Source organism: Lepus europaeus, chromosome 5, assembly GCF_033115175.1.
Source record: "Lepus europaeus isolate LE1 chromosome 5, mLepTim1.pri, whole genome shotgun sequence".
In the NCBI taxonomy this organism is placed as follows: Eukaryota; Metazoa; Chordata; class Mammalia; order Lagomorpha; family Leporidae; genus Lepus; species Lepus europaeus.
Window position 1 is genome coordinate 14,755,019 of NC_084831.1, and position 27,210 is coordinate 14,782,228.

Below are 27,210 nucleotides of genomic sequence, written 5' to 3' on the forward strand. Positions count from 1 at the left end.
AACTGAGGTATCTACCAGCTCTTGTTTACGTTAATTATCCATACTACAGCCTCAACACACTGGATTTCTCATTTAGGGAACAGCAATCATTTCAGCTATGTCTATATATCATCAACTCCAAGCTTAAGTTTTAATCCATTCAACAGTCTTTCTCCACAAACCAATCTGAGTTATCTCTTCTGTCTTCCTAAACAACCAAATAAAGGGGGTGGGGGGTGGGGATCACTCGTCTAGACTCTGGTCTTCGTGTTAATCACTCCAGCTATTGATGTCAAAAACTCTGAGAAACCATAAGCTTAATATATGGCAGCTAACATTTATTAAGTACTTACTATATGCTATGAATTGGGTCAAATACCACACAGAAACCATCCTCTTTAGTTCTCACAACCACTATCGGGATAGAAATTGTATTTTCCTATTTCACAGATGGGGAAATGGAAAGTTTTAGAGATTAATAATAGACCTAAGGTCATATAATTAGCAAGAGCGCTAGCCTGAGAATGATTTCAAAACCCACATTCCTCCAACTCAGAAAGGAAAAGTCATATGAAGACAAGAGTATTTAGGTGAATGAGGCAGAAGGGCCTCTGGGGCTACACTGAGATTCTGTCACCCAGTACAAGTCTTCAGCAATGACACTTCCACTGAGAAAGAACCACCTGTCAACTGCAGAGACTGTTGTTTCTGGAGATCATATACCAGTCTTCAAAAACAGTGAATTTTCATATCCTACTTTATTTTAAAGGGAATCTACAGTTAAGAAAGAAAGTTTTAAGGCTTCTTAAGGATAAAAAAAAATTCATGAAAAAAAAATGGGTGATTTCTTTCTAATGTTATTTGAATTATACAAATTTGGTTTAGAAAACAACTCTGAAAACTATTCCATACAGTGGTAGGCTCTTTGTAGCAGCAGAGAGTAAGAGTTTTTTCCTAAATAGTTGGTACTAAAAGGAAATATCAGTAGTCCCAAAGAATTATTTTTATAAATTCTATGAAATGTACTAAAACTACTACAAGTTTTTCTTTTCATCAAGGTAACAAGAAACATTGTCCAGTGCACCCTTTGCTATATCATGTATCCGTCTGAAATGCTAATTTTATTATTCAAATTTCTACTACGCAAAAAATAAAAATAAAAAAAAAACAGAGGAAATCAGAAACCTGCATTTCTCTATTCTTGAAATCTAAGCGTAAATATGACAAAATGCAGGACTCTTATAATGTGAAAATCTTAGCACTCTTTTTCACAAAATAACTGCAAAAGAGGTAATACTGTCTTCAGAAAACTCGGGGCTGGTGCCATGGCTCACTTGGTTAATCTTCCACCTGCGGCGCCAGCATCCCATATGGGTGCTGGTTCTAGTCCTGGTTGCTCCTCTTCCAGTCCAGCTCTCTGCTGTGGCCCAGGAAGGCAGTGGAGGACAGCCCAAGTCCTTGGGCCCCTGCACCTGCATGGGAGACCAGGAGGAAGCACCTGGCTCCTGGCTTCGGATCAGCGCAGCGCTGGCCATAGCGGCCATTTGGGGAGTGAACCACCAGAAGGAAGACCTTTCTCTCTGTCTCTCTCTTACACTGTCTATAAATAAATTTAAAAAAAAGAAAGAAAAGAAAAGAAAACTCAGAACTATCAGCATGAGGGTAACTTATTAATTTTTAAATGCTGTGATACAGCTACCAATAAGGGCACAGGAAGTATCCAATAGGCTTAGCATAACTCTAATCAGCCAAACAATTACACTGGTACCAAAGTACAATGAAGTAAAGTTGGGCAAGTTTTGAAGGGAAGTGTTCAAATTATTCTCTACCAAGTTAAAAACATTCTGAATCTTGTCTTAAAACTGTGTTATCATTGGGGGTCGGGGGTGGTGTTCCACAATACCCATGAACTACACTTCTTCAAGGTAAATGGCTTAATAGTAAACATTTAGTTTTAAGAGTGCGTGAGTCCTCCTTTAATTCTGAACACTGCTGGAAGACATATGTGACAGTGAACTGTCAGCAGCATCCCGGAGTTGGGGTTTCTGACCGTAGTTTGGCTTAAAACAACTCTATGTAATAAACATAGGACATGCCTGTGCTCAGGTTTACTAAACTGCTCAATATTCAAGTGACAAAACACGCTACCCCAATCCTAACGCTCACAAGCCAGGAGACTAGCAGGAACTCACAGCAGTCACTGCTGCTAGGATCCACAGGAGTGGGAATCTGGAGTTAGGAGCTGCAGTTATAAAGCCCCAGCGCTCCAAGCTTAACTACTCCACATGCCTGCCCCAAACTCTCTATTTTTAAAAAACACCATATTACCATCTTTGTATGATGTCAAAAACACTTAACCAGACTTAGAAGTTTATCTTTCTGAAGCTTTCTAAGTGTGATTAACTTTCAGTCTAGTAAAAAACATTTAATATTAAACATCTCCACTTATTGGGTCATTTCCAAATATTTTAAAGAATAATTTTATAAAGTATATTTAATAACAACTGGCTATAATATATAACAACATATATGTAATGACAGCAGGCTACAAATAATAACAGAACTGGAAAAATGAGTAATTTGAGAAAAAAGACAACACATAAATGATTTCCATTCATTTTTAGGATGAAGGCAGAAAAATTACAAAGCATGGTCCAGGTTTCTTGCTCTTCCTTTTATGCCTACTGAGAACTATCCCCCAATTTTACATAGGGTCAAGCTACCATCCAACTAGACAGGAAAGAGAGACTGTGAGAGTCCGCTTTCTGGCTTGAGAATCCGTGAAAGCTTTCCATTTACACTCTAAAAGGCACTGCATATATTTATTTCAAAAACCATTTGGCACTTCATGTTCGAGGTTACTAGGAGTGGAGAATTCGGTAGAATTACTGCACTATTACTGCAGTAGTGCTCTTCCTCACTTCATATTTTAGTAAGTGTGTCCTTTGAACAATCTCCTGAGGTAGGTCTTCATTCCATTCTTGAAGTGACTGAGACACAGGCTGAGTGACTCAATCAAGATAAAACAGCCAATCCATGATGTGGCCAGGATTTCAACTCAGTGCTGTCTTCAACTGTGGCTATAAAGGTCAATGTCAGAAAAAAAAAAAATTCTAGCATCTTAAAAACAGCAAGACACACAGGGACATGTTTAATATATAAATTGTGGGTTTTTTTTTTTGTTTTTTTTTTTTTTTTTGGAAAGCAACATGTTTTGATGTATTTCCCTCCTTCACTTTGTTAAAAAAGCAAAACAGAACAAAACAGTAAGGCTGGCTAAGCTCTTACCTATACACAGATACTGAAAATGAGGCATTAATAAAACAGGAAACTTTTCTTTAGTTCTCTAGAGGTAGAATATTTTATTTTCTGCCTCAAAGTTTCTTAGAAATTGAGTGTCTAAACAATGCTCAGATGTTTTACACTTATTCTTGAATGTTAAGGGCAATTAATTAACAAAGAGAGACGACAGAGAAGAGGGAGGAAAACGGTCATACACAAACCTTGCTTCTGGTCGCTAGCTGCAGTGACAGGGGTGCTGGCAGCAAGATGAGCGCTCTCCACAGTCCCATAAGCCACAGGGCTGTGCTCGGGGACCTGGCTGGGCAGCTGCTGGGATTTGAAGTACAAAAAAGGGTGATAATGAGCGTGCGAACATAAAAACTAGCAACATGGAACCCAAGCAAGTGGGGAAGACAGAGGAGGGCAGGAGGTCACAAATAAAAAAGGAAAGCAAGGAAAAATATATAAGGCCAATTTAATAAATTCAAAAGCACATGGGAAGACAGGGTGAAAAGGAAAGAGGCAGCAGGAAGGGGGGAGGAAAAAAGATGATTACTATTAACCACAGCAAGAGAAGACAGCACAGCAACCATCAGTACAACTCATTCTCCAGCGTTCCTTCTAAGCACAAGCTGACTTTTTAAACTAACAATGGGTTTTACATCCAAGAAGGAGTTCAGCATCCTCCCAAAGACCAAAACAGATTTGGCCAACTTCATTTATAAATTACCTGGCAAAGAAGTCTGTCAGCCAAACACAGGACAGACAGTTACACTGATTCAGGATTACAATATTAAAGGGCGTGAGCCCTGTACTCTGTCCATATCATTAAGGTGAAAAGCAATCTGCAAAGTATCTAAATGCAATTGTACCTTAAAATGCTTTTAGTTTCAGAATGATGGTATCTTTTCAGAATCAAAATCTGAGTAAAATATCTGGCTTTTTAGAGCTCTGAGGAAAACTACCATTTTCAACTCAGTCATTGTATTAGAATGAAAAATGTCCATCAAAATCTGAGTAGAACAGGTTGAGAAAATTGCAGCCATTGTTCAACTTAGAGGGAACAAATTACACAAGAAAGGACAAGAACACTCATTCCACATCACGTTCCAGGCAGGTATTCATTCTCAATTTTAGGGTAACACAAAAGCCACAAAACAAAGCAGTGTCTCTCCTCGGAGATCCAAGGTCAATTTTTGGTAGCTATAATCTACACTGAATTCTGTAAGTGCTATCAGAGCATAGCTCCCTGGAGAATTCTGTTCTGTTTGTTTAGGGGGCAGAAACGTGGAGCAGGAGAGAAAAGGGAGATTATGATGCGCGTGAGCCTGGGTGGATAAGGGCACTGAATGGTAAGGGTTAATAAAAAGTATTTTGAAGGCGGGAAGTCCCACTTAAAAAGGGGATATATAAACTGAAATGGACACGAATTATTGATGATGATACCATTTAAGTAACAGTGCTCCTCAGAAACAGCAGTCAGTTTACATTTGACCACACAGGACTGTAGAAGGTCACAGGCATGCCGGAAAAGCTGTCATTTCACCACCTATTCCACAATTACATCTAAACCAAGATGACTAAAATTATACCACCACTTATAAAAAAGGAGAGTTATCGTTTCACTTTGAATCATGGACATAAAGAAATATTGCAACCATAATTATTCTACTCTGAAACTGCAATTTCAGTGTTAGGGGGTTGCACTCTTGAAATTTAAGACTTAGGAGGACTCCATAGCTAAAAATGAGAAGAGAGATTCTAACTCAATTGGCTAAAAATAGTTTTGGAGTAAAAATACATCTGAAAATAAATCTATGTTACTTAGCATTTATTAAACAGTTATCCACATTTTCCCAGCAAAGAAAGATTTGTATACTATGTCATTTATCAGAAAGGATGAAAATAAAACCACTCCAACTGCCTGGAAAATTAATAACAGCAAAAACCCAACCCAAAAACCACAGACATAGTAAGTTGCTTAAGACAGTGAAGACCTAATGATAACTATAAATTTGTACAGACCTGAGAATTTTTCAATCTAAAATAACTTTAATCATACAAAAGAGATTCAACCACACACACATTTAAAAATTCACAAAGGCCCTAGGGACCGGTGCCATGGCTCACTAGGTTAATCCTCTGCCTGCAGCACCAGCATCCCATTTGGGCGCCAGTTCTAGTCCCGCTGCTCCTCTTCTGATCCAGCTCTCTGCTATGGCCTGGAAAAGTAGTGGAAGATGGCCCAAGTCCTTGGGCCCCTGTACCCGTGTGGGAGACCAGGAAGAAGCACCTGGCTCCTGGCTTCGGATTGGAGCAGCTCCGGCCATTGTGGCCATTTGGGGAGTGAGCCAATGGAAGGAAGACCTTTCTCTCTCTGTCTCTCTCTCTCACTGTCTGTAACTCTACCTATCAAATAAATTTTAAAAAATCTTTAAAAAAATAAAAATAAAAATTCACAAAGCCCTAGGCAGAGTTTAAGAGTCCTAAAAGAGAATGAGATGACATTCTGGTTAAGTAACAGTTCCAGGGTTCACAGCACAAAATGCTGGGGAGTACTTTTCAGTTTCCTCAGATATAATATGAAAAAGGAACTAAAGAGCCTACAATCCCTTTCAGTGTTAACAGTCTGTAAGCCTTTGATAGTACAAAGAAAATGGCCGGCACTGCGGCTCACTAGGCTAATCCTCCGCCTGCAGTGCTGGCACTCTGGGTTCTAGTCCCATTTTGGGTGCCGGTTCTGTCCCGGTTGCTCCTCTTCCAGTCCAGCTCTCTGCTGTGGCCCGGGAGGGCAGTGGAGGATGGCCCAAGTGCTTGGGCCCTGCACCCACATGGGAGGCCAGGAGGAGGCACCTGTCTCTTGGCTTCGGATCTGCGCAGCACACCGGCTGTTGCGGCCATTTGAGGGGTGAACCAACAGGAAAAGGGAGACCTTTCTCTCTGTCTCTCTCTCTCTCACTGTCTAACTCTTCCTGTCAAAAAAAAAAAAAAAAGATAGTACAAAGAAAATGATAATATATTAACATGTAATCTAACACTTTAATTTAGTTCTAGATTACTTTAGAATAATCTCAAACTTCAGTTTAACCTCTAACATGATCTCTGTTTTCCTAGTGAACAGTCTATTAAGAAGTAGTTCTTCTCTTTCCATACCACAAATAGTCATCAACTATTTTATGTAGTTGATAAGTCAGAAAAGCCAGTCTACCCATTGACTGCAAATATCAACTCAATGCTGTATGCATGTTGGTCCATGTAGGAATTCACACAACACTGTTCAGAACATGTAAGGATTTCAAAACCACTGCCTCTCAGTCACAATCACTACCAGCGAGAGTGAAAATCTGCAAGAATGATTCTGGATTAAGGGCAATCAGTATCGATAAAGTAACTGTAAGAAAGTCAGTGTTGGAAGCCCAGGTAGATTTAGCAACTCTCTTCCAACACTGTTTCAATGTGTATAAATGATGTCAGTGCTAAATCCTTCATACTTCAGGTTGTTAAAAATCAAAGTTCTGACTGGTAGAAGAAAAAAAAATTATTTCTTACTTTTCAATAACAGTGATAAAGGAGTTCAAAGTATGGCAAGAGAGTAAGCTCAGGGTGCTTCATTAACTGTGACAAAGATATTAATACAAGATGTTAATGGGGGAATTGGGAGTATAGCAACTATCACAAAACAATTTTTTCTTTAATTTAAAACTTCTGAAATAAAATGTTAAAATTCTCCTTTGTATATTCTATTTGAGAATTTGAGTATTAAGTTTAAAATACTGCATCCCAAAGGACAGTAGTAAGTTTTGCCTCAATTACTAGAGGCATTCACTTCTTTTTTTTTAAAGCAGTATGTTCACCAATCAGTACAAGAGCAAAATCTGGAATTATCCTTAAATATTTCTTTGCACAACTTAAAATCCATTTCTCTTCACATAACCTATATGTTTTCTCTCCCAGAAATGAGCCATTTTCCTTTTTTATTTTAATCATGGACATGATAAAATGCTTAATAACAGAGGTAGTTACAGATGAGGTCTGGTTACAGCTATGACTCTGGGGCCACACACCTGTTTCTCTACTATTCATTTTAAATGATTGAGGGAAAACTCAAGGGAAAAACCATGTTTCTTAATATATAAACATTATATGTGATTACCATTTTATTGGCACTGACACACCCAACATTTACATATCATGTAAGGTTGTTACAAAGCCATTTGAGTAGGGCTGAGGGAGACGATGTGGCTTCAACATAGAATAGTTATTACTTTATTTCAATTCACTGAAAGAAAGACAGAGTCGTCAGCTACAAGGGTACTTTAAAAAGTTCTTAGAGGGCCCAGCGCTGTGGTGTAGTAGGTTAAGCCTCTGCCTGCAGCACCAGCATCCCCAATGGGTGCTGGTTCAAGTCCTGGCTGCTCCACTTCCAATCCAGCTCCCTGCTAATGGCCTGTGAAAGCAGTGGAAGATGGACCAACCAATGTGGGAGAGACCCAGAAGAAGCTCCTGGCTCCTGATCAGCCCAACTCCAGCTGTTGCAGCCATTAGGGAGTAAACCAGTGGAAGACCTCTCTGTTTTTGTTTTTTTTTTTTTAAGAATTTTTTTTTTTTTATTAAACTTTTATTTAATGAATATAAATTTCCAAAGTATAGCTTGTGGGTTACAATGGCTTCCCCCCTCCCATAACTTCCCTCCCGCCCGCAACCCTCCCCATTCCCGCTCCCTCGCCCCTTCCATTCATGTAAAGATTCATTTTCAATTCTCTTTATGTACAGAAGATCAGTTTAGTATATATTAGGTAAAGAGTTCAACATTTTGCCCACATAGCAGCGTAAAGTGAATAAACTACCATTGGATTACTAATTATAGCATTAAATAGCAATGTACAGCACATTAAAGACAGAGATCCTACATAATTTTTTTTTCAAATTAATTAATTTTCTATGCCATTTCCATTTTAACACCAGGTTGTTTTTTTTTTTTCATTTCCAATTATCTTTATATACAGAAGATCGATTTAGTATATAATTAGTAAAGACCTCATCAGTTTGTAGCCACACAGAAACACAAAGTGTAAAAATACTGTTTCAGTACTAGTTATAGCATCACTGCACATTAGACAACACATTAAGGACATATCCCACATGGGATGTAAGTACACAGTGACTCCTGTTGCTGTCTTAACAATTTGACACTCCTGTTCATGGCGTCAGTAATCTCCCTAGGCTCTAGTCATGAGTTGCCAGGGCTATGGAAGCCTTTAGGGTTCGCTGACTTTGATCTTATTCCGATAGGGTCATAGTCAAAGTGGAGGTTCTCTCCTCCCTTCGGAGAAGGGTACCTCCTTCTTTGATGGCCCCGTTCTTTCCACTGGGATCTCACTCACAGAGATCTTTCATTTAGGTCTTTTTTTTTTTTTTCCGTGATATCTTGGCTTTCCATGCCTGCTATACTCTCATGGGTTCTTCCGCCAGATCCGAATGCCTTGAGGGCTGATTCTGAGGCCAGAGTGTTGTTTAGGACATCTGCCATTCTATGAGTCTGCTGTGTATCCCACTTCCCATGTTGGATCTTTCTCTCCCTTTTTGATTCTATCAGTTAGTATTAGCAGATACTTGTCTTGTTTGTGTGATCTCTTTGACTCTTAGACCTATCAGAGCTATCAATTGTGAGCTGATATTGATCACTTAGACTAGTGCGATGGCGTTGGTACATGCCACCTGGGTGGGATTGTGTGGGAATCCCCTGGCACCTTTCTGACTACACCATTTGCGGCCAGTCCGATTGAGCATGTTCCAAATTGTTCATCTCCTCCCTCTCTTTTTCCACTCTTAGATTTAACAGGGATCACTTTTCTGTTAAAATTTAAACTCCTAAGGTTAATTGTGCGTTAATTACTGAGTTCAACCAATAGTACTAGAACAACAACAACAACAACAAATACTAAAAAGGATAAAGTATTACATTGTACATCTAAAGTCAGGACAGGAGCTGATCAGTTCATTGTTGCTTATAGTGTCCATTTCACTTAACAGGTTTCCCCTTTGGCGCTCAGTTGTCACCGATCAGGGAAAACATATGATATTTGTCTCTTTGGGACTGGCTTAATTCACTCAGCATGATGTCTTCTAGATTGCTCCATCTTGTTGCAAATGACTGGGTGTCGTTGTTTCTTACTGCTGTATAGTATTCTATGGAGTACATGTCCCATAATTTCTTTATCCAGTCTACTGTTGATGGACATTTAGGTTGATTCCAGGTCTTTGCTATTGTGAATTGAGCTGCAATAAACATTAGTTGCAGACCTCTCTGTTTTGCTCTCTTTCTATCTGTAACTCTGCCACTCGAATGAAAAAATAAATCTTAACAAAAAAAAAAAAATTTCATCAGACTAGCATACCAAGTTAAAAAAATATAAAAGTTCTTAGAGAATGGAATTAAAACATAAGCTTATTTTGATGCAAAGAAAGCCTGAAATTAAGCCAGCAGGGTCTTCAAAAACTCAGTGGAAAATGAATACCAGAAAAACTTTATATGGATTTCATTTTTTTCCACCAAAGTAAACTTCTCTCCTAATTCCATTTTCTCATAAACTTTTTTGAAATACTCTATTGATATAGTTTATTGTCATCCTTAAGAAGCTACTTAAAAACCTCACATTTTATCATGTCAAGTATAACTGATTTTTCAAAGTCCCACTCAAGGACTTTCAAATAATCCTTGTATAAGCATCTCCTGTATTTAACATATGAGGTAAATGAACAAGTATTGCCTCCATTGAGAAACAGGAAGATCAAGAAATAAATAAATGGGGGCCAGCTTTGTGGCATAGAAGCTCACTCTATCGCCTGCAACACAGGCATCCCACATTGGTGCCGATTCCTGTACCAGCTGCTCTACTTCCAATTTAGCACTTTGCAAATGGCTTGAGAAAGCAGGGTACGATAGTCCAAGTATTTGGGGCCCTGAACCCTTGTGGGAGAACTGGATGAAGCTCCTGGCCTCTGTGGCCATCTGGGGAGTCAATCAGCAGTTGGAAGTTCTCTCTCTCTCTTTCTCTGTAACTCTGATTTTCAAAAATAAATAAATCTTAAAAAAAAATTAAAAACATACTGATGCCTGACAAAAGGACACAAACATTTTTCTTTTCTAAGTAGGAGAGAATCTCTCACATTCACTCATCAGAAATGTGTATGTTTCATCCTAATTTTATCACATACAAAATGTTGAGAATTCACTGGTGACTAAGATAGAATTCTTAGCTTTATGGAACTTATGTTGAATCAAAGGAAACAAATATTAAGGAATAAACCACAAAATTAACAATTGAATTATAATAGCTATAAGTGTTATACTGGAGCAATAATAATACAAAGAAAACATATAATCTGGGTTCCAATTTTGTGTGTGTTAGAATTTTTTTTTTTTTTATATTCAAGAGGAAGAGAGAGAGATAGAGGCAGACAGAGAGAGATTCACACAGAGACACAGAGACCTCCCATTAGCAGTCACTCCCCAAATGTTTACAACCACCAAGATTAGGTTGGGTTGGGGCTGGTGCCAGAGTGCAGTAGGTTAATCCTCCGCCTGCGGCGCCAGCATCCCATATGGGTGCCAGTTCTAGTCCTGGATGCTCCTCTTCCAATCCAGCTCTCTTCTATGGCCTGGGAGAGCAGTGGAAGATAAGCCCGGGTGCTTGGGCCCCTGCACTCGCATGGGAGACTGGGAGGAAGCACCTGGCTCCTGGCTTTGGATCAGCGCAGCTCCGGCCGTTGCGGCCATTTGGAGAGTGAAGCAGCAGAGGGAAGACCTTTCTCTCTGTCTCTCCCTCTCACTATCTGTAACTCTATCTCTCAAATAAATAAATAAAACCTTTAAAAAAAAATAAGGACTAGGTTGAGCTAGAAGCTCAATCTAGATCTCTTATGTGAATGGTAAAGACCCACCAACATGAGCCCAAGGTCTGCACTGGCAGAAAGTTGAAATTGGGAGCCAAAGACAGAAATTGAACCCACGGAGTCTGATGTGGGACACTGGCATCTTAATGCTATGCCAAACACCTGCCCAGAGGCATTTTTGAGGAAGCACTATTTAGGCTAAGTTACAAAGAATCAATGTGAATGCAGGCAGCTTGAAGGCATGCAGAAGGAAGCTTTTCAAGTAGAAGGAACATCACGTTTAAAAAATCTGAAAGGAAGAGCATTATGTGATCAATCAGTTTGTGCAAGAGGGTAAAAAAGCACACAGGAAGAGCTGAGGGGCTTAGTGAGAAATCAAACAGGTAGGAGTCCAACTGAAAGGGCCATTCAAGCCACATCAAGGGTTTTGTTCTCAATCCCCACATCAATGGGAAGCCACAGACAGACTGAAAGTAGCAGTGTAATATAATCAGATTTGTGTTTCAAAAAGATAATTTCAAAAAGATTACAGCATGGAAAATGAACTAGAAGGAAGGAAGAGTCATCTTAAAGGCACAATTTATAAGGTCATGGTAGTTCAAGGGAAATAATTTTGGTGGTAACAGTGGAGGATATGATTGAATTGTACTTAATTACAGGAAATAAAGTGACAGGACTAGATTAGTTATAGCAGGGAGGGTATCAGTGAGAGGCTAAAAGAAAGACATTACATTTTTATGATGTGTGCCAGTCACTGAGAGGCTTCCGATTCAGCAGGTAAAGGACTGAGGGAAAGACTATGAACCAAGCTCTGTATCTGAAGTGCTTACAAGACACTCAAATACAACAATCAAGTAGAAAGTTGAGTATTAACCTGAAGCTCCAAAGAGTTGTTACTTATACTTCAACTGATATATAGAATGAAGTAAAAACCCCCTTTAATGCAGGAGTAATAACTACAATGATGATATCGATCATGCATTAGTAACAAGAAACAATACATTGCGTTCTATTGCCAGAATCATAGGGTGAAAGGATTGGAATAGGCATCAACCAAATGGATCAGTTCTTTCATTCTTTCCAGGTTTTCTCAAGAAACTACCAGTTTTAATAATAACAATAATCAAAGGGATGACATAAACAAGACAAGTGTCTGCTAATACTAACCGATAGAACAAAAAAGGGAGAGAACAATCCAACATGGGAAGTGGGATACACAGCACACTCATAGAATGGCAGATGTCCTAAACAGCACTCTGGCCTCAGAATCAGCCCTTAAGGCATTCGGATCCAGCTGAAAAGCCCATGAGAGTATTTTAGGCATGGAAAGTCAAGACACTCTATCCCCTCCCCCCCCCCCAAAAAAAAAAAGACCTAAATGAAAGATCTCTGCGAGTGAGATCCCAGTGGAAAGAACAGGTCATCAAAGAAGGAGGTACCTTTCTCTGAAGGGAGGAGAGAACTTCCACTTTGACTATGACCTTGTCTAAATATAAGAGTTGGTGAATTCAAAAAGCTTCCATAGCTTTGGCAACTCATGACAAGAGCCTAGGGTGATTACTGATGCCATAAACAAGAATGTCAATTTGTTATGTCAACAACAGGAATCATTGTGCACTTACTCCTCATGTAGGATCTCTGTCCTTAATGTACTGTACATTGTGATTTAATGCTATAACTAGTTCTCAGACAGTATTTTTCACTTTGTGTTTCTATGTGGGTGCAAACTGTTGAAATCTTTACTTAATATATACTAAACTGATCTTCTGTATAAAAAGAGAATTGAAAATGAATCTTGATGTGAACGGAAGGGGAGAGGGAGCGGGAAAGGGGAGGGTTGCGGGTGGGAGGGAAGTTATGGGGGGGAAAGCCATTGTAATCCATAAGCTGTACTTTGGAAATTTATATGCATTAAATAAAAGTTAAAAAAAAATAAAAAAATAATAACAATAAAAACCCTAAGAGATGAACTCACTGTTTCCACTGTGGAGCCCATTCCAGTTTATACAGCCTTCATCCTTAAATTTAAGTGTTTTCATCCACTGATCTCAGTTCTTGTTGGATCTGTAACAAAAATCTTATCCCTTCTCAATAAAACCCTTTCATATACCTTAAAGTGGCAACAAATATTTATTGGCCATCTTTTTAAAATTAATTTGAGAGGTAGACAGAGTGGGAGCTCCCATTGCAATGGCCAGGGAGGCTGGCCCCAAAGCTGGGGGTTAGGAACACAATCCAGATCTCTCCCACATGGGTGGCAGAAACTCAATCACCTGAGCCCAACGACTGTCTCTCTGGATCCAAACTGAAAGGAACCAGAGTCAGGAGTCGTGGCCAGGAATCGAACTCAGGTACTCTTGACAAGTGACATGGGTATCTCAACTTTTAGGCTAAACACCTGCTCCTACTTACTGCCTTACTAAGTACTATCTATTAAACTAAATGCTTAGAGTACAGTGCTGAAAAAAAATGTGTTGCAACTTGCATGGGGCTAATATTATAAATGGTGGAAACAAGCAAAAATCAGAAAATAAATGTCAGGTAGGGGCTAATGTAATGAAAAAACTAAACCAGAATAAAAGAGGGTAAGCAGTGTGCAATGTTACTACAGAGTGGCCAGAGATGGCTTTCCTGAGGAAGAGGTATTAGAAGAGACATCTGAAAGAGGCAAAGAGATGACTTGGAATGTGAAAGACCAGCTCAGGCAGAAGAAATGGTTAAGAACAAAAGCCCTAAGGTGGAAGCAGGCTGGGAAAGGCAGATCCCAGACAGCTCAATAGTAACGCAGAGGAGCGACAGAGGAAACAGGAGGAGACCGGAGGGGTAGACTGAGGATGAACTTTTGCATGTCAGAACGGGAGAGAAGCTGGACAGTTTTTAGTAGGTAAAGGATGTGATCCAATTTATGTTTTAAGAGAATTCTTCAGTCAGGCTGTCATGAAAATAATATACAGAGAAGCAGCAAGATAAAAGCAGGGAGATGAGTAAGGAAATTAATTACTACTACCTAGTGGAGAAACCAAAATGGCCCCGACTGCAAAAATAATAGTGAGGGTGGTGAGGATGGGTCAGACAAGACCTTCAAACTGAATGGTCATGAAGCATGAGATATGGGGACTTTGCAAGTGGTATGGACTGAAGTATAATCTACCAAATGAAGAAAACAAGGAGAGCACATCAAACTTCTGAAGAAGTTTTTCTAACACAGGGGCCACAAACTCAAACCCCTTCATAAACCAACAGCCAACCTAATGTGGGATGCAAATGGGAGTAAAACAATGTAACAAACTAGCTAGTATAAAATCAGCCTAAAGGCCTTACCATACACGAAACTGTTTTTTCTTTAAACATTGAACTGACAAAACAATATACAAATGTCTTCCTCAGAGGCAAGGAAAGATTGCCAAGGTGTCAGGAATGATGAGAAACCCAGACACATCAGTCAAAAAGCTTTAGAGTAAACTAAAGTACCTTAAAAGCTTATTTTAAAGTACCAATGGGATACTGTTGAAATGAATTTAAAAAAAAAAGCAAGAATGAGGATGAGATTCTCTATATTAAAATGTGTTATGGGGCTGGCACCGTGGCTCACTTGGTTAATCCTCCACCTGTGGCACCGGCATTCCATATGGGCACCGGGTTCTAGTCCCGGTTGCTCTTCTTCCAGTCCAGCTCTCTGCTGTGAGGGCAGTGGAAGATGGCCCAAGTGCTTGGGCCCTGCACCCGCATGGGAGACCAGGAGGAAGCACCTGGCTCCTGGCTTGGGATCGGCGTAGCTCCAGCCGTAGCTGCCTTTAGGAAGGTGAACCAACGTAAGGAAGACCTTTCTCTCTGTCTCTCTCACTGTCTAACTCTGTCAAAATTTAAAAAAAAAAAAAAAATTTAAAAATGTGTTAAAAGCTACAGTACTTAAGACAAATGCAAAACATAGTTCAGTAAGTGGTTAGATGCAGAGCTAGTCATTGAAAAATACTGACAAGATCAAAGCCATTTGGAACAATCAAAGATAAAGGTGAAACCAACCATGGAAGTACAAGAAGAAAATATTTGTGGGGCCAGGCAGGTTAGACCATTGCCTGCAGCACCAGCATCTCATATGGGTGCTGGTTCAAGTGCCAGTGGCTCCACTTACAATCCAGTTTCCAGCTAATGAGCCTGGGAAAGCAGCAGAAGATGGTCCAAGCGCTTGCTCCTGGCTCCTGGCTTCAGGCCTGGCCCAGTAATAGCTGATGTGGCCATTTGGGAAGTGAACCAGTGCATGGGAGATCTCTTTCTTTCTCTGTCTCTCCCTTTCTCTTTCTAATTCTGTTTTTCAAATAAAATAAATCAACTTTGAAAAAAAAGAAAAAGAAAATATTTGTGAATAGTTTTATTTTATTGGATGGCAAGTCTTTCAAAAGTATAAGCCCAAATTACTTAGGAAAACACAAACATTTATGACTATAAAAATTTTAAAACTTCTATGTTAAGACGCAATCAAATGAACAAAAAAGTTAACATATTGCTAAGGTTTGACTGTGTTCCCAAAGCTCATATGCTCCGATGCAACAGTATTAGGAGGGCAGGGCCTAATAAGAGGTGATTAGGTCTACCCTTCATTAATTAATTAATGTTGTAACAGGAGTAATTTTGTTATTGTAAGAGTGGGTTTGTTATTCTCTTGGACTTCCCACTCTCCAGAACTGAGAGCCAAATAAATATCTACTGTTTCTAAATTACCGAGTTTGTGGCATTCTATTATAGCAGGAGAAAATACGATGTAACACATACGTCAAGAAGGTTTCTTTAGCAGGTAAAAAAATTCTTATTTTAAGTTAAAACAAAAATTATTGCCCCAAAAGGAATATATACAAAAGACAGAGAAAGTTCTTACATACACAATGATCAGTTAACATAAAAATCTGTGTATTTACAAATCAATAAGTAAATGTTTAACAAGCTTTTATTTAAAAAAATCTGTCAGATAAGCAATTATGCAGAGAAAAGAATATTCTCTTATACTGCTGGCAGTAGATTAAGTGGAATGTTTCTGGAGGGAAGAAATAAGACAGGAACCCAAAAATGAGCACACAAAGTTTATCACAGCATTCCTAATGTTAGTGACAGATAGAAAATAATGTGACTACTCCTCAATTAAATAAACTATGGTATATCCAAATAAGGGAACACCTTGAAGCTATTAAAAATTAAAATATACCTTATCTACAGAAAAACATGAACATTCGTGCATAATCGCTAAAAAATATTCCTTATAAATATAAAGACTCAAAACAATTACGGGCATGGTACATATATCTGTACACAAAGTCATTTCAATTTTAGAAATGTTTTAAATAATAGATAGAAGATTGAACCTGACAGTTTCTTGTGATCTCTTAAGACATTTTCTGTGTTTCCTTATAACTATAAACATCACAATTATTGATGCTCACACGTTCCAACACTACTGTTCCATGTCTGACTGGCAGTAAGTGGTAAGGAACAGGAATTCTTATACATGCAACAATCCAATTCACACTTAATTCAGATTTCAATTACAGCACCTAAGGTAAAAATCACACCATGAAAAAAGCAAAAGCTTTCACATAATTTGATGAAGAACTGTGAAAAAATATAATTTTAGTATAAAGGATACATTTCCTTTACTAATTAAACTGAGTCTACCAAAACACCTTAAAACATACTTTTTCCATTGGCTTCTAGAAGAAGGCACATATTTCAAAAATAGGCTTGGATCAGATTTTCTTTTCTTCCTTGCTTCAGGAAGAAATTTTAACAGGCAATGAAGCAAGGAAATCACAGACTTATTTTTAGAAATTATGATTTTAAAACAAACCCTGTTTGAGACAGAGCTGATAAATCAAATGACCCTGCTCTGCAACTCTAAGTAGGGACTTCTGATTGTCTGGATACAAATTCATTTTCTTTCTTCTCCCTCTTCTTCTTCTTCTTTTTTTTTTTTAAAGATTTATTTATTTGAAAGGCAGAGTTACAGAGAGGCAGAGGCAGAGAGAGGTCGTCCATCTGCTGGTTCACTCCCCAAATGGCTGCAACGGACGGAGCTGGCCCAACCCGAAGCCAGGAGCCAGGAGCCAGGAGCCAGGAGCCACCCACATGGGTGCAGGGGCCCAAGGACTTGGGCCATGCTCTATTGTTTCCCCAGGCCATAGCAGGGAGCTGGATCAGAAGTGGAGCAGCCAGGACTCGAACCGGCGCCCATACGAGATGTCAGCATTGCAGACAGAGGCTTCACCCTCTACGTCACTACACCGGCCCCCAAATTCATGTTCATCATGACATCACATTTAAAAGTTCTCAGAGAACTCACCCAGCTCAGATACCTACTTAAATTCTATACAGCTTTCCATACTATTGAAAAGTAGCATTTCAGGTCAAGAGAAGATACTAAAGATAAATTGTATCACTAAAAATAAAGTAAGATATGGTTTAATTCTATAATCACTATCTTTATTGCAATTACCACTAGAACGAATAGCATACCTATATGCTTCAAGGTAGAATATCAGTACCCATGACTCAGATGAAAAAATGAAATCTGAAAACACTGCATTGGTATTTCCTTTATACTCTTTATGCAGGAACCTATTTGAACGTATCTACTATGATATGAATATTACCACCTAACTTTAGGAATCTGTAATTGCTAAATCATGAAATAAATGAACTAATAAGAAATAGTACCAGTATATAAGGTTCCTAAATGTGTGTATACATATATATTTATAACCAGCTTTATATATAAATGTTTATAATTAGTTTTATATATATGTGTGTGTGTGTGTGTATATATATATATATATATATATATTCATAATTAGCTCTTCAAAAGGTGGCATAACTTGCTGATTGGAGAAGCTGTATCTGCTCTCAACAGGTTCCAACCTTTTCTCTGCACCTATGCCCTGTGGAGTAAGACTCTCTTCCAAGTTGTAACTTTACTTCACTATAAGAGGAATTCTAAAAACAGGTGAAAAAACAGAGTAGGGAGAGAAAGCATGTTATGCAGTCCATAAAGAAAAATTAAGTGACTCTGATACATCACAACCCGGCCCTTTAGAAGCACAAAATTTTCGCTACATAGCATCAGGTATTTATTTTCATTCTACAAGGTGAATAAACACTGTCAGGAAGCTAGCACATTTCTTGAATACAAGAACGTTTCTTGTACCTTTCTGACAGAATCAAGAGCTGAACCATTTCATGGATGGGGGCACAGTAACAAAATCTCCACTTCTCTCTCTACTCTATTTAGGAAGTGAGATGGTGTAGTACAGCTCTTCATTTCACAGGCAAAGCAGCAGCAGGGGTTTAGAAGGATTACCACCCTGACCCCACATCCAGGTGGCAGACTGAAGCCAGCAATCATCATCCTAGCACCTACGCTGTCCACCCACAAACCCACAGCTATCCACTCTGGCTGTCTGTGTGGGCACAGATAGACACAGGCCTGCTTTCTACAAATGCGAGACAAAGTCTCCAGGAGTTTTTCCACAGATAATTTTAAAATTTATGAAGAAGGAGAGCATCAAATTCTGTCTACTTCTCTTGAGAGAAAAAGCAACAGCAGAAAAATCTGTATCTCCACTCCATTCCCCTTACATATATTTAGTTTCCATCAATTAATGCTTAACATGTGTCACAAAATTATTGAGTATAATTGCTGCCTCAGCATTCACTCACAGGCCTGACGTTAAGTTATATGAAACCCAGCCATACCCAGTCCATCTTGTCTTCCCTGCACGTCTGCTTGTGATACAGGCCACTCAGTCCTCATCTACTAACCCAAAACCCAACAAACCCCACAGCTATTGCTCATGACAAGATGTACTGCTTAACACCAGACAGAAGTAAATAAACTCCACCTTCACAAGTGTTTTCTTTGCCAATCTACAGCCCCATGGGAAAGCCTGTGGGATGCCACAGGCCTTTAATGCAGCCACAGCCTTGGAGGTGCTCGCTCTTTCCCATCACTCCCCATCCCTCCTTATCCCTACCTAGTTGAACTTCCTGCTGCCGCCAGTCTACCCACTGGTCTCCCATGAGCACCTCTAACCTTTATGGGCTCTGAAAGCAACTTTTTCTAATGTATGTACTTTGGTTCCATGCTCTCATCGTGTCTGACCTGAGCAATACATCCAAACCTAACTTTCTCCCAAGTGAGGCTCTCATAGAGGGTGGCCATCCAGGATTGTGGTCACTTTAGAGGGTGAGACCTTGAGACCAAATTTAAAACAAAACAAAACAAAACAAAACACCCAACAGCATAACTCTTGCCACGTTCAAACTCATTATGTTCCCTTCACCCCTTCACACTTCTCCATGGATACTCTTTGTCATGGTTTCCTATGACAGTAGGCATTTAAAGTCTGAAGAGCCACCCCTGACTCTTTCCTCTTCTCACACGTAAGGGGAGCCATTCATCCTTATTCACCTGCACAGTACTGGTTTATGCCTGTTGTGCCAGGATAATGACTAATGGCATTGCATGCTACTGCCGTTCATGTCCAAAACTGCCCCAACTCAGATGGTGAATTATATGTGGTCATTCTTTTCATAATCCTTATCAAGATAGTAACCAATGGCAAAACATCTTTCTAACTAGCTTCCTCTTTTTGCAACTGATTTACTAATTTGTCACCTGTAATGCAACAATAGCCTCCCTTCACCTACTTCCCACTTTTGTACACACTGTTCCTCTGCCTGGAATAACCTTCTCTCTCTTCCCATTTGGTAAACAGCAATCTGGGAACTCAGATCAAACGACATCTCTGCTGTGACTCCTTCCCAGACTTTTACAGTCACTCTCTGTGTCTCTAGAAATAAGAATTATAATATTAATAACAGGTAACATGTATTGAATGCTTGCTAAGCACCAAGCCCTAGGATTAAGCAATTTAAAGTATTTTATTTCATTTAAGTCTCACAATCACACTATATGGTTTTATTTTTGAAGTGGCACTCATCTGGGATACCAGCACTGCAGACAATGGCTTAACCTGCGACGCCAAAATGACAGAACCTAGGTTTCAGTCTTTAAATATGGAAGCTAAGGCTCTAGGCAAAAGGAATCTAGCTTATGTTACAAAACTAAGCAGTGAAGTAGGGCTTGGAAGCTAAATGTCTAACTCCAAGGAAAAACTTTGCATCTCTCACTCGTACTATTCCAATTGTACTGGCATTAATGGTTCTCCGTGACCTGACTTTTTAGTTGTGTTGCAATTCGACCCTGCTTAATCACTTCTATGTTTTCATGACTCTGTCCTGCACAGGAGGACCAGTCAGACATTAGTAATTGGTTCTCTGTCTCCCTGAAGGAAACTGGGACCTTTCCCTCAGTGATAGAGAAAAGCTTTGCTTTCCACGGCACATGCAGCTGTATTGGGAACAAGGCAGGTGCTCTGCCAGGAAAAAAACCACTACAGTAGTTACTCTTCTGCCCTAAATTCTGATGCAGACGGCTATCATACCTGCAATCTTCTAAACTGAATGTGGTTCAAGATTTATCTATAATTAAGCTAAAACCGCAAATGAGTGGTTAGTAGGCTAAATCTAATGGGCTTTCTTTGGCTGGCATAACGCTATTTGTTAATGGAATTTAGTTACCAACATTTAAAACTTGCAGTTCTATACAACAAAAGTTTCTAAGCTTGTTCTGGAATACTGGATCAACATTTTTATACAATATATCAACCAGGCAGTAATATTCTGAACCAGGATGCTCTGTCCCACTCTCTATGTGCATTACTTTCTATGATCTTCCAGAAAATATGGTCAAATGTCAGATGCCATCATATTTAGGCTACTGTGTATTTTTAAAGGGAAAATGAAATACTCCCAGTAAATATCTCTGTTGAAAAGCAATCTGTTCATTCCATGAAGTTCATACATTTGGAAAGACAACAAGTAGTGTGTATGAATTTAAATGTAAATCACCTAATAGAAAAAGCATGCTTCATATTAAATACTATACTTCTCAAAAAGAACTACCAACAATACACTTATGATTGATGGCCTTTATCGGTTTAAAGTGTATATTCAACATGCTTTAGGATTAAAAAGACATATATATGCAGGTCCAGGGTCCCTAGAGAAAGGTAACACAGCAAAGGGATTTCTGTGGCTGAGGACAGAGGGATAACCAGAGGGGGCAAGGGCAAGGTTAGAAGAATAAAGAAAAACAAACCAACCTCAAAGAGAACTGAAATGCAAAAGACACACAAATGTTCAAGCTGAGAATCTACACACAAATCAACCAAGAGTTGTCAACCTTAAGACTTCAGAGTAATAATATTTTAACTAAGTTTTGAAAATATACACTAAGATTTGATATCCCTGAAGAACTAATCTCAAACTTCTGCGCTAGTACACCCTCTCTAAAAGAGTACGTAAGTAGACAATTTCATTTTGGAAATTCTGCTTATCCCATGTTTGATTCCTTGGATGAGACTAAATATAAGGCCATCTTAATCATGCAAACTGGGAATGTCTTTGGGGAAATAATGTGGAATGGTGAAAAAACATCACAATCATTAATATGACTTACAACTCACACATCTAGATTGCTGCATACTATACTCACCCAGATAGAGAGAAATATCAGCCAGAGACTACCATCACTTCCATCACATTACCATCACATTACAACAAAGCACCAAATTTTAGTCTTACTCCTCAAATTTTCAGGGAACTTCCTAAATTCAGCCAGTTATTTGTGATCACAATATTTAAGAACTTTTTTTTTTCAGCCTATACTACTAAAATCAGGTCAATAGTCTATTATTCTGAAATGCCTTCTATTTGAATTATCCATAACATTTGTTTATAAACTAAGCTCTGAGGAATCTACCACCATCCAGCCGTAAGGGAAAATAAGCAGCTCTCTATTCCTTAAGAATTTTGCTTTTAGTTGTTTTTATATGCTGGACTCTGACTGTGCATAACTTTTTAAGATCTGAAAATTAATCATCTGTGAATCATTTACCAAAAATTTAAAACTCTTTCTCTGTATAATTTCCTAAAATCTAGCTCTTCCCTCACATGCGCTGATTTCTAAAAACAAGAATATGAACTCCTGAAACCATGATAACCAGATACTTCATCAGGAACAAAGAAAGTACCTGACAGAATTTACTAATGACTCTTATGAATAATTAAACAATGTTCACTCACTCAGGGAGTTCATTTATATAGTCCTAAATGGTGAAAAGTATACCTGCTATACATCCAAACAGGCTCTGAATAACAAAGGCAATCATCTCAAGCTAAATTGTCTGGTAAAAATGTTTAAATTCTCAACCTTACTGTTTGCATTAACATAGTGTGCAGCATTAAATTTCTAAGGTCCCATAGTGAAAACATAAAATACTCATTTAATGATGGAGTTTCCATGGGGATGCAGCTCCTTTTGGTATCATGCAAGAGTAAGAGTTCATTAAGAAGAGTGGCAGCAGCTGTGCTCTGAATGCGAAGACAATACATAAAAATGTCACCAATAAAAATTTGGGGCTATAACAATTTGCAAAGAGAAATAACACATCGGTTTAAAAACCATTTAGATATTCGAGGCTATGAGACAACTGATGGAAATGGGAAGTACAGAAAGTGGCTAAAGAAAAAAGAATTCCATAGAGGTTAGTGAACGAGTAACACTGCCACCCATCCCTGCTCACTCTGGCTTACCTGAGGAGGAGTGGGTGTGGATGTCGGTCTCCCTATGGGTGGAGTGGGGTTTCTGCTGCCACCTCCAGACATAATCTCCTCTGTTATGTCTTTACCTCCCTGGTTTGGATCCCGAATTCTTATCTACAAGGTTAAATAAAATGCCATCTGTACAAGTGTATGTCCATGTAGTAGATTTACAGGCATATGATGCGTTAAAGGTAAACTGGGAAACATGTCAAATATTAAAGTTGATAATCACATTTAACTTAATTTCAATCACAGAACCATATGGGGGTCATTCAAAGAAATTTAGGCCATTAGCTTTGACATGAACTAATTAGAATAACAAGCTAAAATAGGACCTACTTGGCTAAATTTCCAGGTCAAAAAGGAAAAGTATTCAGGCTTATTTTTTAGGCACTATCAAATAAATTGATTTTATTTTCAATGCTTAACATAAAACAAGGTTCATAAAATAGTTTTAATATGTGTAAGTTAGTGTGTAAAATAAAATTTTAAATGCCCTAAATGGTTTTCTGAGACACAATCAAAGCTGTACATATTCTGTGACTTTGGAATAGGAATTTACCCTGCAGATAACAGTATTTATCTACGTAAGGAGATTTGCTGCAGTAGTGTTATTCCTAGAAAAAACACAAGAACATCCTAAAGACTTTTATAGACCAGAATAGTTACAAAATCATCTTTCATCCCAACAAATTAAATACCAAATAGCCAGTGGGAAAAAATAGGCAAATCTGTATGGATCCACAGGGAAAGGGCATCAAGATGTGCCGGTAAGCGAAGGAGGGAGGGGAGAGCAGGGGATGATACATAAGTGCATATGACTATCTTTATTTTAATTTCTTAAAGTTATCTCTGCTTATAGATGTCAGTGGGGATGGTGCTATAATAAAGAAAGAGTAACTTGGTCTACGCATTCCCTGCTAGAATAGTACAAAACAATAATGCTGCTATTCACTACTGCCATAGCTTAATTAAGGTAAAACTGGCTTAAGAATTTCAAGAAATTCACTAATAAAAGCCATCTGAATCTGGAAGCTTCTTCGATAGATTTCCACCATCAGACGGTGCTCAGCCTAGGAGTCAGGCCAGCTCAGGAGTGAGGCGACTGCTCTCAGCCTTCTGCTCATGCGCGCCCTCCACACCCACCCCACCCCCGGCGGCAGTGGAGATGGCTCTAGTAACAGAGTCCCTGCCACCTCGTGGGAGACCTGGATTGAGTTTCTGGTTCCTGGCTTCTCCTTTGACATTGAGGGCATTTAGGGAGTGAACCAGCAGATAGGAGCTTGTTCTATGACTCTCTGCCTCACAAATTGAAAAAAAATTTTTTTTTCTAATATCAACTTTTTTTCAGGTATAGAAACTAATTTCTATCACAGTTTTAAGTATTGCTTTAATTCATTTGTTCTGTTCATCTTCAGTAACATTTATTATTATTTTAAATTTCATTATCTCTTTTTCTCATTTTTGTGTATTCTAAAGGTTCTGTTCACATCCAACTTCTAGCACACTGACTCAAATTTCGAAAACATAGGTTCTCAACTACAGTGTCCTGTTTATTATGACTTATAACACATGTTCTTCTCATAATAGAGCAGCAAACATTTGAACCTCATTAATTGTAATTAAAATCCTGCAAGAATAGTACTGTAACATCATTTGGCCTATCTTACCTGGGTGAATGGGAAAGTCTCTCTTGATTACAAACATCTCCCATTTTGTGTGTTATGACAGCTAAGAGAATTGCAAGCCATTCTTCTATAAAATGTTCTATACTTCGAATTTTATATTTCTGCCATCTAATTTCTTAGGCCTGCCTTATAAGTCAGAAGCAAGTTCCTATAATTATTAAAAACAAATTAGATTAGGCCGGCGCCGTGGTTCAACAGGCTAATCCTCCGCCTTGCGGCGCCGGCACGCCGGGTTCTGGTCCCGGTTGGGGCACCGATCCTGTCCCGGTTGCCCCTCTTCCAGGCCAGCTCTCTGCTGTGGCCAGGGAGTGCGGTGGAGGATGGCCCAAGTGTTTGGGCTCTGCACCCCAGGGGAGACCAGGAGAAGCACGTGGCTCCTGCCATCGGAGCAGCGCGGTGTGCCGGCCGCAGCGCGCTACCGTGGCAGCCATTGGAGGGTGAACCAACGGCAGAGGGAAGACCTTTCTCTCTGTCTCTCTCTCTCACTGTCCACTCTGCCTGCCAAAAATACAAAAAAAAAAAAAAAAAAAACACAAATTAGATTAAAATTCTAATGTTTCTTAAATACACTCCACAGGAAAGAGTTTTCTTTCTGTCCTTAATATATTGGATCTGCTTCCCCTTCTGTCATTCCATACTTGAATAGAGAGCTAATGAGACTAGTGTTAAAGAACAGCCAGGATGTGAGACGGAGCTCAAATTCCTTGCACTAAATGATACCTTAGTGCACTACACCCTTATTCTCAATTCTAAAGCCAGAGCACATGTTGTCATGTAGCACATCTAGCTCAGTGAGCAGTGGGAGCTGATATTCAGCAGATGGTAGGTACAGCTTCTAATTATATGCCCATACAAATCCTCCAGGTCAAGTGGTCAAGACACGAGGGAGGAGTAAAAATGGCACAGGCATTTGTGAACTGAGATGAGTAACAACTGGATAGATATATTTGATAACAGACTTTCAAATTTAAATTATGAAAAATTAATAGAAATGTCTTACCGTTTTTTTCTCTCTCTTGGCTGGAGGGGGCTGTTGCTGTGTAGGCACAATAATAGGTGCTGACTGATAGACTGGTTGACTTGGATAAAAAGGTGTTCCTAAAGAATTAGAAAAAAAGAAAGGAAACAGTTATTTTGTCAAACTCAGGATTATCAATGGCACTGTGTCTCTGCACAATCCCCTAAAAAAAAGATGAAGAATTCGTTGTCACGAGCTCCCCACCACCTACCACAGCAGTGAAGAAACGACTCCCAACATTTATAATGTCTTGAAAAATGTATAAACATTCGATATGAATACAAATAAATATCCACCAACTCCTACAGATTCCCACAAGAATTACCTTTCTGAACACAAATCATGCTATAATGTGACTTAAAGCACATTAAAAAAAGTCTTACTCTGGGGTCTACCACTTCGAAAAGTGATTCTCAAGGGTTTGTAAGAATAGTCGGCCAGGGGCACATTAAGAATATTCCTGAGCTTCCTGGGGGTGGAAGTGGTCTGATTCTTTTGTTTATAGAAACTACTGACATAACTTGCTAATATTAACAATCAACGGGGTGGGAGTCATGGCACTGCAGGTTAAGCAAAGCTGGCCTGCATCCTGTATTGGAGTTCTAGTGCTGGCTACTTTGCTTCCAACCCAGCTTCCTGTTAACCTGCTTGGGAAGGCAGCAGATGATGGCCCAAATACTAGGGTCGCTGGCACCCATGTGGGAGACCCAGATGAAGTCCCAACTCCTGGTTTCAACATGGCCCAGCCCTGAGTCTTGTGGGCACCTGAGGATGACCCAGTGGGTGGATGGAAGAGCATGCACTCGTGTGCTCTCTCTCTCTCATTCTGCATTTGAAATAAGTAAATCTTTAAAAAGAAAAGCCAAGATGGAAAATGTCCTAATGTTGAAATGGATAAAAAGCTGCAGATAAGCAGCCTAAAGAAAATAGTCCAGACACCAAGAATCCAGGACCCTAACTACATTTTCTACCATTTTTTAACAACATGCCTTCACTCTAGCAATACTCTTACGCCTATCCTTCAAATATACCAAACGTTTTTTGGTTCATGCCTTTCATTATATGGCCCATCTGCCTGAAATTATCTTCTTACCCCTATCCTTTATACTCCCAATAAATGCTTTTTAACATTCAAAACTTTTACAGTTACTATCATACCAGAGTGAGTAGAGGTAAAGAGAAGGAAATAAGATATTGGAAGGCAGAGCCTAGAGATTTATTGACAAATTGAATGTCAGTGCAAAAAAAAAGAGTTGTTTTTTTTTTTTCTTTAAACTTGTTTTAAGTGGAAGAATGGAGTTGCTATTAATTGAGAAAAACTGGACTAAGAGTTTAGGGTAGACAAATCAAAGGGTTCCATTTTGGACTTACAAAGTTTAAGATGCTTATTAAGCCACCTAATTAGCTATCAAGCAAGGAGAAACAGACACAAACCTGGAGGTATAGTATAAATTTGAGCTAGAGGTAACCATTTTAGAATCAGCAGATGAACCACATTGAAACCATGAGATGGATAGCTGGGGTAACAAGCACAAGAAAACAAGCTGAAGCTTTCAATCCTGGCACATTCTATGTTTGTTAGAGGCTGCAGAAATGAGGAAAACCTAGCAAAGGAGAGGAAGATGAAAACTAAGGCAA

General features: G+C 39.0%; 1 protein-coding gene across 11 annotated transcripts in view; it reads right to left on the reverse strand.

Moving 5' to 3' along the window:
• The window catches only part of EIF4G3 (eukaryotic translation initiation factor 4 gamma 3), a 366,352-nt gene that overhangs the window by 142,471 nt on the left and 196,671 nt on the right, over positions 1 to 27,210 (reverse strand). For 8 of the 11 annotated variants that reach the window (XM_062190568.1, XM_062190571.1, XM_062190570.1 and 5 more), the window contains 3 exons: positions 25,555 to 25,652; positions 22,858 to 22,980; positions 3,483 to 3,591 (listed from right to left, as the gene is read on the reverse strand). In XM_062190568.1, the coding sequence (XP_062046552.1) occupies positions 3,483 to 3,591; positions 22,858 to 22,980; positions 25,555 to 25,652 (330 nt within the window). The remainder of the gene's footprint in view (positions 1 to 3,482; positions 3,592 to 22,857; positions 22,981 to 25,554; positions 25,653 to 27,210) is intronic. The other 3 variants (XM_062190569.1, XM_062190577.1, XM_062190576.1) reach the window with 1 other exon arrangement.